Source organism: Podarcis liolepis, assembly GCF_965112155.1.
Source record: "Podarcis liolepis genome assembly, chromosome: 1".
Lineage (NCBI taxonomy): Eukaryota > Metazoa > Chordata > Lepidosauria > Squamata > Lacertidae > Podarcis > Podarcis liolepis.
This window is the reverse complement of record NC_139554.1, coordinates 79,360,994-79,373,261: the sequence shown is the minus strand read 5'-3', so window position 1 is coordinate 79,373,261 and position 12,268 is coordinate 79,360,994. Positions and strand designations below refer to the sequence as shown.

The window sequence follows — 12,268 nt, the reverse complement described above, 5'->3', positions numbered from 1 at the left end:
TAAGGACTTAGTTTTATTTGCTCAAAATTCATCCCATAATTCATGTTTCAATAAAGAAAAACTCCCAATGTACATCTTGAGTGATAAACCTGTTGAAGTAGAAAACAGATCATAAAAAATACTGCTTAGATCTCATGAGTAACAGGAAGAGGCAAGGCCACAACTTCGAATCTTGGACAAAGAAAAAACACTCATACACACACTTTATTTTCTCAATAAAAGTCTCAAACTGGATGGCAAAGTTGAAGATGACATCAGAGTCTCTCTTCCACCTTCGTGGCAAACAGTGCTGAGACCTTTATATCTCCAGAAATGCAGGATGTACCAGGTGTCATGTAGAATGCCTCCTTCCTTGCAAGTGAAAGAGTAGGGTGGGTACCCTCAGAGAAGAAAAGGCAGCAAAGCTTACAAGAAGTGCTATAACACTGGGGAAAATATTCTGCACACACTTTGCCACTGAGCCAACATTCAGTGGCCATTCCTCTTCATCTACACCATTGCTGCTAAGCCCTGTAGTAAACGATGATGATGATGAAAATGATGAAGAATATGATGCTCAGTATCAGAGCAGCGATGTTCAGACACTTGGAGGTCCTGCCATAGGTAGCTGCAATTTCAGAATATCCAAGCACTTTGTTATCCCTAGACTGAAAGGGGAGAAAAGAGAATTTTTAACAGTATTAATTATGAAAATTCACAATGGACATATATTTGTACATGCTGAACGCCTAAAGCTCCAACAAACTTTCCATAATTGTCTAATCTTATCAAAACACACACTCCTCAACACTAACTGCATTGGTTAGAATCATAATCCACATGCAACAGAAACGACTTGCAGCACGGTGGCAAGATGCACATGTCTGTGGACTAGAGATAGGAGCAACTTTCAATCTAAGTTGCCCCATCTTCTTGGCCCCAGTCCCTGCCCCCCACTCTCACCCAGAGCTACCAGCCAGGGTCCTCGGCTCACAAATACTCCAAAAAACCAAAGACCAGTTCCGAAGGTTTTTCTACTAACTTGTGGATCACTTAATAAGAACACGTTTTACAGATGTATCCTGTTATAAGCATGGTGTACAAGTTTTCATAATGTACTTTCAGGGGTTTCTGGGGAAACTTGAAACGAAAGAGGGAGGTGGAGAACAATCCTTTAAGTGCTTGTTAAGAGCTGACACTTTTCAGGGCTCATGTATATTAGAGCTGTATGGCATTGATTCAACAGGTAAAGTGTTCCTTAAAACAAACCGTTGGGAACCTGCATCTGTTGAACTTTGATAATTTATTATGTTTTATATATGCTGTAAGCCGCCCAGAGTGGCAGGGTAAACCCAGTCAGATGGGTGGGTATAAATATCATCATCATCATCATTCAACCTGTCTAATGAACGAAGAGAGGTATAAAGCAGTGGCGTAGCGTGGGGGTGCAGTGGGGGCCGGGCGCAACATCTGGGGGGGGGCACTCGCAGCTCTCTGCCCCCTGCTAAAATCCACGGGTTAGGGGGTGCAAATTACTTGCCTTGCCCCGGGTGCTGACAACCCACGCTATGCCACTGGTATAAAGCCTGCCGAGAAAGGAACGCAAAGTGGTAGTGAGCCTAGGATGGGAGACAGAGGAAATAAAGAGAAAGAACTGCCTCACAAAGATAGGTGAATGCTCGAGTAAACAAAACAGAAAAGCAAGAAAGAAATACTACCCAGTCACGGGGAGAGAGATAAGTGAAGACTACAGTGGCACTGGCGACAGAGAGGAGACCCGCACAGCCCTCCTGCGCTCTCTCACCTTGATGGAGTAGACGAGCGCCGCGAAGCCGAGGCAGCAGGCGTTCAGGAACGAGAAGCTGAACAGGGACCACAGCACATGGTCCTGGGGCGGCGGGGCGGCGACCCCTCCGGCGCGGGAGGGATACGGCGGCGCGCTCGGCTCATAGCCGCTGTGGGGCTGCATGTGGATGGCGACGGGGTGGTGTGAAGCGCTCTGCATGGCGTACAGTTCCCTGCGCTGCCCACGGCCGAGTGGCGAAAGGATTCAGCAGAGGGGAGAGAGGAGAGAGCGGGTCCCGCCTTGGGGCTGGGACGGGCGCTTCCCTGAGCCTCATTTGGAGAAGACGAAACCGAAGGAGCGCAGCGGTGGAGGGAGGGAGACGTAATTGCACGCTGAGCCCACTTGGAAGCCACCTGCTTCCAGTTGTAGCAAGTAGAAACGGAGGAAACGGAACCCCCCTTATTGTATTCAACAAGCAGGTGGCGATGTGCACCCCTCCTTTTCTGATCCCTTACTATCGGCTTGGTGTTCCTGCTGGCTTGTCTTCAGAGTGGAAAGGAAATCTCTAGGCTTTCAGCAAGTGTAATCTACGCTACCAGGGTCCGTAATATGCTGTGGCCAAACAACTCGGGACATGGGCTTAGCCAGGATTTTTGTTGTGGGGGCAAGCTTTTGTTAGGGGGTGAAGAACCTCATGCTTCGGGAGTCCCTGAGGTGGGCAGGAAAGTTTTTTTTGGGAGAGCCTGCTCACCACGCGATGGACTCGCTTTGCGCTTCCCAGAATTGGGAGGCGAGCAGTTGCTGCAATGACTTCTATTATTTTCCTGCAGCCTCTGGCTATCTGTTGCTCTCCACGCCCCTTTCCGTTCTGGGATCAGCCGTGGCCAAGGATCTCCCAGATGTTGCTTTGTCAACAACACTGATTTCCAAACTTTCCACTCTCAGACCATTTGAAAACTGCTGAGCATCTTGGTGAACCCCTTAATCATTTTTCTGCCTGTTGTTTAGCAACTATAATCTCCTCTTTATTTGATTTATCATTTATCATCATCATCATCATCACCACCACTATATTTACCCACCCTTCATCCTAATATCCCAGGGCAGGGGACACTTAAAACAGATTTAGTGAATAGTTTGAAACAACTTAAAATCACAGAAATAAGATGGGTCCTAAAAATATGCATCTCAAGTGTGAAAAGCCAGGATAAAGAGGTCCAAATAAGGCTGTGTACATCCCATATATTTAAAGCAGAAGCTCCTAAACCTCTTGGTAGTGTGTGCATTAATACACATGAGCGGTGGGGTGTTCTTCTTTCTTCTTTGGTGATCACCCGTAGCTGAGTAAGATTGTCTTCCATAAACATGGTTTGAACAATGAATCCGTAAGTGACTGTGGAAGCCAATTGTGGACCCACATGTACACATCACTTGGAAAGACAGGCGAACTAATATCAGTGTACTGGATGAAGCAAAGATCACCAGTGTTGAAGCAATGATTCTTCAACATCAACTTTGTTGGATTGGTCATGTTGTACAGATGCTAGATTATTGTCTTCCAAAGCAACTACTCTATTCCAAACTTAAAAATGGAAAGCGTAATGCTGGTGGTCAACAAAAGAGGTTTAAAGATTGTCTCAAAGCGGTGGGGTGCACACTTGGCTTTGGACACATACCTAGTACTGTAATCTCAAAATCCAACATCTGGAGGGAAACCATTTCCCCTTCCCTAAAGAAGAGGGAAGTTCTCAAAGGCTTTCTAACAAAGTGGAATGATAGCTGCTGCTACCAGAAACAACATCTGGCAATCATCAAATTATAAGCACAAATAAACATAGCACCAAGCCACCTAAAAATTTGAAAGACTGCCAGCACTGAGGCAGGGAGAGGCCATTAGAAGGCAACATTTAGGATTGTAAGCCCCTTGGAGCAAGAACATGTCTTCTCTGTAAAGCACCATATACAGGCAGTGACCGTTTACGGCAACTGATATGTGCGCGTGCACGTGCATGGCATCGAACCCAGAAGTGACCCAAAAATGTCACGTAAAGGGGCAGAACGGGGTGTTTGCAGGCTTTCTCAATGGTGCTTCAAATGAACGTGATTTTACTTAAACATCTGATGCCTTGGAATGCTACCCCCACGTAAATTGGGAGTTGCCTATATGCTGATGGCATAACAACACAAATGTTTCTCAGCTACTAAGGCATGATCCCCTAAGGAGGTATACAAGAGAAGAAATGAGCAAGCTTCTCCCAACATGCACATTTCTCTCATGGGGTGAACCTTTTTAGATAGAAGGCAGCATCTGTACACTGTTGTCATGAGAGTGTGCGCTTTCCCCTGTGGTTTAATTCTAGGCTGAAGATACACAGTCGGCAATGCTAATTCTTACACCTAGGGCCATTTTAATTAAAAGATGCTGTGTGTGTTCCCAAGAGAATTACCATAAGTAGTCCCATATATAAAAATGTTTAATGGATTTAGGGATATTTGGATCCCCTAAATGACTGACCTCCCAGATTAATTTTTTTTTCCATGTAAAAAGTCATCAGAATATTACACAAATCTACAAGTTGCATCTAGTCTGGCCCTTTTGAAGAATCCTACAAAAGGGGAGCCTCAATGTTTTAAGTTTTAAACCAACAAGAAAGCAATTGATGCAGAATAAGGTAGGCATGTGTTTATTTGCTCAGAATTCACCCCAGACTTCATGTTTCAATACAGAAAAGCTGCAGTACGCATCTTGAGTGAGAAACCTGTTGAACTGGAAAACCAATCATAAAAAAATGATTAAATTTCATGAGCAACAGGATGAAGGAAGGCCAAGAATCCAGATCTTGAACAAAGAAAGAGCATCAAATAAATGTTGTTTCTCCATAAGCATCTTAAACTGGATGGTGAATTTCAAGATGACATCTGAGTCTCTCCTCCATCTTTCATAGAATCATAGAACTGTGGAGTTGGAAGAGACCCTAGGGGTCATCTAGTCATCTTTGTAGGCAAACATGCCTCAACCTTTCTGCATCTCCATAAGTACCAGGTGCTGTGTGGAATGCCTCCTTCCTTGCAAGTGGATGAGCAGGTTGGGTACACTCAGAGAAGCAAAGGCAAGCCCAAGCTTACAAGCAATGCTATAATGCTGGGGGACGGGAAATATTCTGCCTTCTCAATTTGCCACTGAGCCAACACTACAATTAGTGCCGTTTCTTCATCATCTCTTGCATTTGTGCTTGGAAAGCTGCTGCGAAGGTAGTAAGGATGATGATGAAGATGATTAATATTATGACGCTCACTATCAGAGCAGCGATGTTCAGGCACTTGGAGGTCTTGCCATAGGTAGTTGCGCCTTCAGGATCTCCAACAACTTTGCGATCCCTTGACTGAAAGTAGCAGGTACAGGAAGGAGAGAAAAGAGAATTTAAAAATAAAAAGAACAATGAGAATTAACACTGAAAATACATTTGGATAGGCTTTGAATACCTAAAGCCCCTACAGACTTTCATGGTTGTTTAAATACGGTGATTATACCTGCTAGATTAAGATTCTGGCGTGGGATTCAACTAGGTATTGCGTAGCTGTTTTATCAGCATCCATTTCCACCGAGTTCCTCCCTAGCAATGTGCACTCAATACTTCACACGCCCGAGCACAGTAATTCTTGCAGTCCTGTGCCAGTATTTGCAAATGGGAGGATGTTGGCTGGGTGTGATCTAGCAGCTCTGCTCTTTCATGTTACCTCTGTTTCTTGATTCAGTCTCCTCTGTTTAGAGAAGCACAGACCCACTTTCTCTCACATGCAACAGAAAACACCTGCAGCTGGTGGGGCACGACGTGTAAGTGTCTGTGGTCTACAGATGGGAATTTCCACCCCCCAAACCCTCCCACCCCAGAGCTACCAGCAAGTTTCATTTCTGTGCTGCACAGGGAGGAAAATAAATATTTCGTTTCTTTACCTCCCACAACTCATAACGGAAACCAGTGTTGGAGGGAGAGGAGGGGGTGAAGAGAAGAGAAGAGTAGCCCTTCCCCTTATTGTCACTGGTCCTGCCCAGGACCAGATCCAATCCTGTCAACAACCTCTATAACAGAAAATAGAGCCCCCAGAAACAAACAAAAAAAAGTTCCCCCACCCCTGGAATAGAGGAACTATAATTGTGGATTTGTTTGATATAGTTATTCCATCATTATTAGAAAACATTTTGAGAACAAACCGCTAATGCAAGACTTTACAACCTTGCCTTTTAAAAGAATTTGGCTCATTCTAAAAGCAAAGACTGGGGCCTTATCCACACTTACCTTTTGCCCCGCTTTTTCCAGGCACAGGTCCACATTCCTTGCAAAGCACCATGCCCTGAACTGCTCCTCCTTCCCTCCCTCCCTCCCCTTCTCTCTCTGTCTGTGGAGCAGCAGCAGTGGTGGGAGAGCGTGTGCCTGTTCCGCCACCCCCTGAACCCACTCAGGCTCAGGCAGAGCCCCCAGGAGGCAGAGGCAGTAGAGAGGGGAGAGCTGTGCCAAGCTGCTTCTCTCTTGGCTGCAACACATTCTGCGCTCCATAGCTCTTCAGCACTTACACGCAGGTATTATTCATGGGTTTCTTTTCCTGAGTAAGGTACTGCATTTTTGAAGTATCCCACCTTTCCACGTCTTTCCTGCCTCACTTTAAACCCCTTCTCACCTTGGAAATACACCTTTGGGGAGCAATTTTCCTCTTTTGGCTCCTTTCTCATAGAATTAATAGTATTGTAGAGTTGGAAGGGACCCGAGGGTCATCTAGTCCAACCCCCTGCAGTGCTGGAATCTCAACTAAAGCATCCATGACAGATGGCCAGCCAACCTCTGCTTGAAAATCTCCAAGGGAGGAGAATTCAAAACCTCCAAAGGGAGTCTGTTCCACTATCAAAGAGCTCTTACTGTCAGAAAGTTTTTTTCTGATGTTTAGTTGGAATCTCCTTTCTTGTACTTTGAAGCCACTGGTTTGAGTCCTACTTTCCAGAGCAGGAGAAAACAAGCTTGCTCTATCTTCCATGTGACAGCCCTTAAGATATCTGAAGATATATCTCCTCTCGGTCTCCTCTTTTCCAAGCTAAACATACCCAGCTCCTTCAAGCGCTCCTCATAAGGCTTAGTTTCCAGACCCCTTGATCATCTTGGTTGCCCTCCTCTGCACATGTTCCAGCTTGCTAACGTGCTTCTTAAATTGTGGTGCCCAGAACTTGGCACAGTACTCCAGGTGTGGTCTGATCGTAGCATAATAGAGTGGTACTTGATCTAGAAACTAGACTTCTGTTGACGCAGCCTAGAATCGCATTGCTTTTTTTTTTTGCTGCTGCACCATCATGTTGTTGACTCATGTTGCCGTCTACTAAAACTCCTAGATCCTTTTAATATGTACTGCTGGTAAGCCAAGTGTCCCCCATCCTATATTCGTGCAGCTGGTTATTCCTACCTAAGCACAGAACCTTTCAGGCTGAAAAGGACTAGTGGGACTTATATGAACAGAAAGAGAAATCCATTCCCATGGGCTCAGAGAGCCAGTGTGGTGTAGTGGTTAAGAGCGGTAGTCTCGTAATCTGGGGAACCGGGTTCGTGTCTCCGCTCCTCCACATGCAGCTGCTGGGTAACCTTGGGCCAGTCACACTTCTTTGAAGTCTCTCAGCCCCACTCACCTCACAGAGTGTTTGTTGTGGGGGAGGAAGGGAAAGGAGAATGTTAGCCGCTTTGAGACTCCTTAAAGGGAGTGAAAGGCGGGATATCAAATCCAAACTCCTCCTCTTCTTCTTCTCCAGTGTCACTTGCTGCAATTCAGAGATTTTTTAAACAGGGAATTTTGTGAAGCACTTAACTAGACTTCAGAAGGTTTAAGACTGCAGCCCTCATCTGACCACATCACCCATAGGTGCCAACTCCCTATGGCTGAGTAGACCTCAGCTCTCCTGACAAAATTGGGATGGGGTTCAGACACCCAACTTTAAGGGGCCAGGCCTCGCTGCAGTGGGCCTCACTGCACCTACGACGAGCCCCATTGGGCTTTCCTGTGCCTGTGGTGGGCCGCAAAAAGGTCTGAGAGGGTTTGTCACAGGTGCGAGGAGGGCAGCACCTATGACACCACCTAAATCCACCGTACTTGAGCAGTATTATGGCTGTCCACAGAAGCAGCATGCAGGTATGAGAGACTACATTCTCCCTTATTGCTCCAGTTGTGCACTATTTGGGGACGGGGGTTGCCACTCTGTCTGTGGCTGAAGCAAGAGAAACAACATACACGGTGAGGCATTACAAGTAAAGAGAAGAAGGTGTGGAGTCTGAGGTGATGGGAACTGAGCTCCTTCCTGCCCCTTGGGAAGCAGGAGAGAAGGGAAGGAGAGTCAGAGTGGGGGGGGGGGAGAGGCGCGGCAAACTCAGTGACTGCCCCGGGCGGTAAAAGCCCTAGCTACTCCACTGGGGATGCCAGAATAAGGGTGCCAGAATATGGCTCAACCTCTCACTACATGGTCACTTATTATGCCTACAGTTTTCATGTGGAAATGAGGGGCCACAAAGGCAGTTTGGTTTCACCCAACCATTTTGGCAAATATTAAGGACAACAAGAAGAACCAAATCACGACATGGCATTTCTCAACATTCATTGTAAGCATGTGTTGTGCCCTTCCCAGAAAGCCAGAGCCTATACAGAACCTCATGCTACCCAAATCTGACTGTTAGCTTCTCATGTGCCACAAAGCCCCTTTGTCCTTTTTGCTACAGTAGATTTATTACTACTGCTATTCTAGAATGTAAGAAATGCACATGTTGTTGGATGTGCCAAAGACACTTTCTCTGGAAAATGGTGGAACCTGCATTACATTCACAAACACTGCAGAGAGTGAGAGACACAATTACTCGTATGCTGTGCTTTTAATTTTGCGATGTTCTTTTCTTTCTGTCTTAAAGCAATATGCTACCAGTGTAAGGGAATTGCTGACATCATATTACAGTCTTAAGAACTGTATGGTTTGTTCATTTTTGCTGTTGGAAGGTTTATGTTCAAACTGTACTGTGCAGAACATCAGATTCCAAATGGCTAGAAAATAACAGTAATGAATATGCTCATAAATTTAATACTTAATTATTAATAAAAGAGGAAGTGCCAAGCACATCCATTGTTTTAGAGCTCTGAGCGCAGCAAATGTCTGCTAATGAGTAGTAAACTTCAACCTGTGATTTTCCATCCTACAATTATCCAGTTCTCTTAATGAAACCATAGCTAGATGAGGTAACGGGAATTAAAACTTCCTTGGGAATGGGTGTGGTGGAAAATCCTTTAAGAGTTAGCTTACAATCAACACATTTCGTGGGAGGTGGAGCGAGGGTCATGCCTACATAAGAGCTTCATGGCAGGCAGAAATTCAACAGGTGATGCATTTCAGAAAACAGGTTGTTGTAAAGACGCTGCACCTGTTGAATTTCTACTTGTCTGGGAGCGGGGACCTGATTAAGGTATAAAGCTGGCCAAGAAAGTGGCCAGAAGCGGCTAAAGAGGGAGGCAGAAGGAATAAAGAGGGCTGCCCCAGCAAAACAGGGGAGCGCTCCAGGCAAGGCGGAGGAGGGAACAAGAAATAGCTATAGCCCAGCCACAACGGGGTGCAAGGGAGAAGTCAATAATACTGCAGGGAGGCAGCAGAGAGGAGAGGAAGGTCAGGCAGCCCCCGTGCGCTCCCTCACCTTGATGGAGAAGACGAGCGCGGCGAAGCCGAGGCAGCAGGCGTTCAGGAACGAGAAGCTGAAGAGGGACCACAGCACGTAGTCCTGGGGTTGCGGGCCCGTGGCCGCTCTGGCGTAGGGGTAGGGCGGCGCGTCCGACTCTTTGCCGTCGTGGGGCTGCATGTGGATGGCGACGGGGTGGTGCGGAGCGGTCTGCATGGTGAGAAGTCCCCAGCGAGTGGCGACGGCGAGCGCAGGGCGCGCGGCTGGAGTCTGCCCGGGGCTGGGCGCGGCTCTCGCGCTCTGATTGGGCAGGACGCGCCCAGGGACTGAATTTGGCCCCCAGACTCGCAGGAAACGAAAGGGAAGGAGCGCAGCGGGTGGGGGAGCGAATACCTCGCAGTGGGAGGCGGCGCTGCCCCTGGGGGCTTCGCCAAGACCCGCTTCGAAACCACTTTCTTCCAGCTGCAACAAGTTTCGCGCGGCAGAAACGGGGATCAAGGAGGGAACGGAGCCCGATTCCTTTTATTCAACGATCGGGTGGCGATGTGCGCCCCTCGGTTTGGGATCCTGTACTATTGTACCCCCTCCCCAAATACCCTCTTCGCTTTTTCTTCTTGAGCTTAGTACTGGCGTTGTATTCAGAGTCAAAACGAAATCTCTGTAGGTTTTCAACAAGTGTCATCCGCGCAAGGTGAGACCTTAATATGCTGTGGCCAAAGACTTGGGGAGCCCCTGGGGGTGAGCGGGAAAGCTTTTTGGGGAGAGCCTGCTGGCTAAGCGGTGGACTCAGAATTAGGAGGCGAGCAATGAACAAAACTCGGAAGTTGCTTTCTTCTCTCCTGCATTAGTGCTTTAACTCCGGGCGCTTTCTCCCAAAGGTAAAATAGCCTCGTGATGGGAAGGGAAGGGAACGCCAGGCTGGCAAGGGAAACATGATGCTGCTTTGCGTTTTGATTCAGGAAGGTCAGATTTCGGCTGCCTAATTCCAGTATTCCTTTTATTCCCAGATTTCAAGTTTAGTGACGCTTGAATCCTTCCAAGAATGGTTGGGCAGTATTTGTCAATATATATATAAAAAAATAATAAAAAATTGTCCAGTGGCACCTTAGAGACCCACAAAGTTTCTTCTTGGTATAAGTTTTCGTGTGCATGCACAAGTGGTATAAGCATGCACACGAAAGCCTATAGCAAGAACAAACTTTGTTGGTATCTAAGGTGCCACTGGACTTTTTTTAAAATTTATATATCAACTGCGTCAGACCAACACGGATACCTACCTGAATCTAGTATTTGTCAAGTTAGGTTTCCGCCTGGTCATTTAGTAGTATTTGCTTTTCTGCGCGTCATTTTTGAATTCCAGGATTGGTTTTAACATTAAACAAAAACATTGTTTACAGAGCCGCCCTTCCCTCCCCCATCAAAGATTGGTGAGCTGCGTGCATACTATACTATATACCCTTCTTTCTTCCGTGATGTGTTTAATGAGGTTTAAACGTTTTAGGTAGTGCATATACGTATAACCATAAAGTAACAGCATAACGATGATGACGAAACAAAAGAAAGGTATGGGAGAGGGTAGACAGCATGTCAGTAAAAACCAGAGAGGAAGGAAGATCAGAGCATAACGTAACATATGTTATACAGATCATGGTCAGTTCTGTCGTGCGATTTCTGAGCAGACAAAAGTAGTTATCAGCAGAATTCCGTGTGTTGAAGGAAGATGAAGTGAGCTACTGGAGTGAGGCCATAAGTTCAATAAACTTGTACCATGTGGTGTAAATCTTGACTGCTTCTGGTCATTTCCTTTGTGCTTTCCATTTAAAAGCCAGGTTTTCCATTTGCCAAAGTTTCTTATACCATAGATTCAGTAAATATTGAATATTGTTTCCAGTGTTCTGCTTTTACTTTTCTGTCTGCCACAATACAGTACAAATCATCATTAAATATTTAAAGAAAATTGTTTGTGAGGAATCATCAAAAATTAACAATGAAGCCAATTGGCTTGCATTTTTTGATTATTTTTCCCATCACATTAAAAACTTCAGACCAAACATTAAATGTTTCTTTACAAGACCACTGTATATGATAAAAAGTTCGTTTTTCACCACAATTTCTTCCAACACATGATAAGCAAATTTGAGTTAATTCTAGTTAACTTGGAAGGAGTAAAATACCAACGTAAAATGAGTTACAGTATATCAAGTTATCTTTAATCCTTGGTGGCACAGAATTAAATGGAGCTTTGATACAAATAGTGTCCCACTGTTGTGGTTGAAGTGTAGTTTGAATATATTGTTCCCAAGTTGATTTAAAATCCTTATATGTACCTGCTTTCCCTCTGCTAATATGTTATAAAGTATAGACAGTAGCCCTTTACAGTTATGACCTGTTGTTCTTATTAGGTTCTCAAGATTAGTGGGTGGTTTAGTAGCTTGTGAAATTACTTCTGACATCATAATAAAGTCATGTTCTAAATTAAACAGGCACCAGGAACATTTTGCACCTGGCTATTGGCCACTTGCGACCAAGTAAAGACACCTGGGCGCCAGGATGGCACCTGACATCTCCATCATCTGGAGGTGCTTGTCTGGAGATCATTGGATCTGTACTGCTTTCACACACTAATAGGGGAGAGGACAGAGGACTACATGCAGGGTGGGCACCCCTTTGCCGCATTCCTGGTGCTGTTTGCCCCACCCACACTCCTGGCTGCATACTGCATGGTCGTGAATATAAGCTGCACTTTAACTTTTCACAGTCAGAATTTGGGTGGAAAGTGAGGCTTAGCTCAAAGTTGTCATCTGAAGTAGCCAGAAGT

The 12,268-nt window shown here is 45.7% G+C and overlaps 2 protein-coding genes across 2 annotated transcripts; both read right to left on the bottom strand.

Annotated features, from left to right (window-relative positions):
* Positions 1 to 2,119, bottom strand: LOC310696544 (interferon-induced transmembrane protein 5-like). The gene is made up of 2 exons (XM_083482090.1): positions 1,784 to 2,119; positions 1 to 647 (listed from the first exon to the last, which is right to left on the bottom strand). The coding sequence occupies exons 1-2, from the start codon at positions 1,982 to 1,984 to the stop codon at positions 504 to 506; spliced, it is 345 nt and encodes a 114-aa protein (XP_083338216.1). The 5' UTR covers positions 1,985 to 2,119; the 3' UTR covers positions 1 to 503.
* Positions 2,120 to 4,433: 2,314 nt separating this feature from the next.
* LOC310695974 (uncharacterized protein) lies at positions 4,434 to 9,751 on the bottom strand. The gene is made up of 2 exons (XM_083481005.1): positions 9,469 to 9,751; positions 4,434 to 5,148 (listed from the first exon to the last, which is right to left on the bottom strand). Exons 1-2 carry the CDS (start codon positions 9,664 to 9,666, stop codon positions 4,963 to 4,965), a joined length of 384 nt encoding a protein of 127 aa, XP_083337131.1. The 5' UTR covers positions 9,667 to 9,751; the 3' UTR covers positions 4,434 to 4,962.
* Between the last annotated feature and the right edge of the window lie 2,517 nt (positions 9,752 to 12,268).

Bases quoted from the DNA above. Each gene is read 5' to 3' on its own strand.
- LOC310695974 (XM_083481005.1), bottom strand. From the start codon at position 9,666: ATGCAGACCGCTCCGCACCACCCCGTCGCCATCCACATGCAGCCCCAC. The intron at 5,149-9,468 runs GTGAGGGAGCGC...TGCTACTTTCAG, and splicing joins CGCTCGTCTTCTCCATCAAG to TCAAGGGATCGCAAAGTTGT.
- LOC310696544 (XM_083482090.1), bottom strand. From the start codon at position 1,984: ATGCAGAGCGCTTCACACCACCCCGTCGCCATCCACATGCAGCCCCAC. The intron at 648-1,783 runs GTGAGAGAGCGC...CTCCCCTTTCAG, and splicing joins CGCTCGTCTACTCCATCAAG to TCTAGGGATAACAAAGTGCT.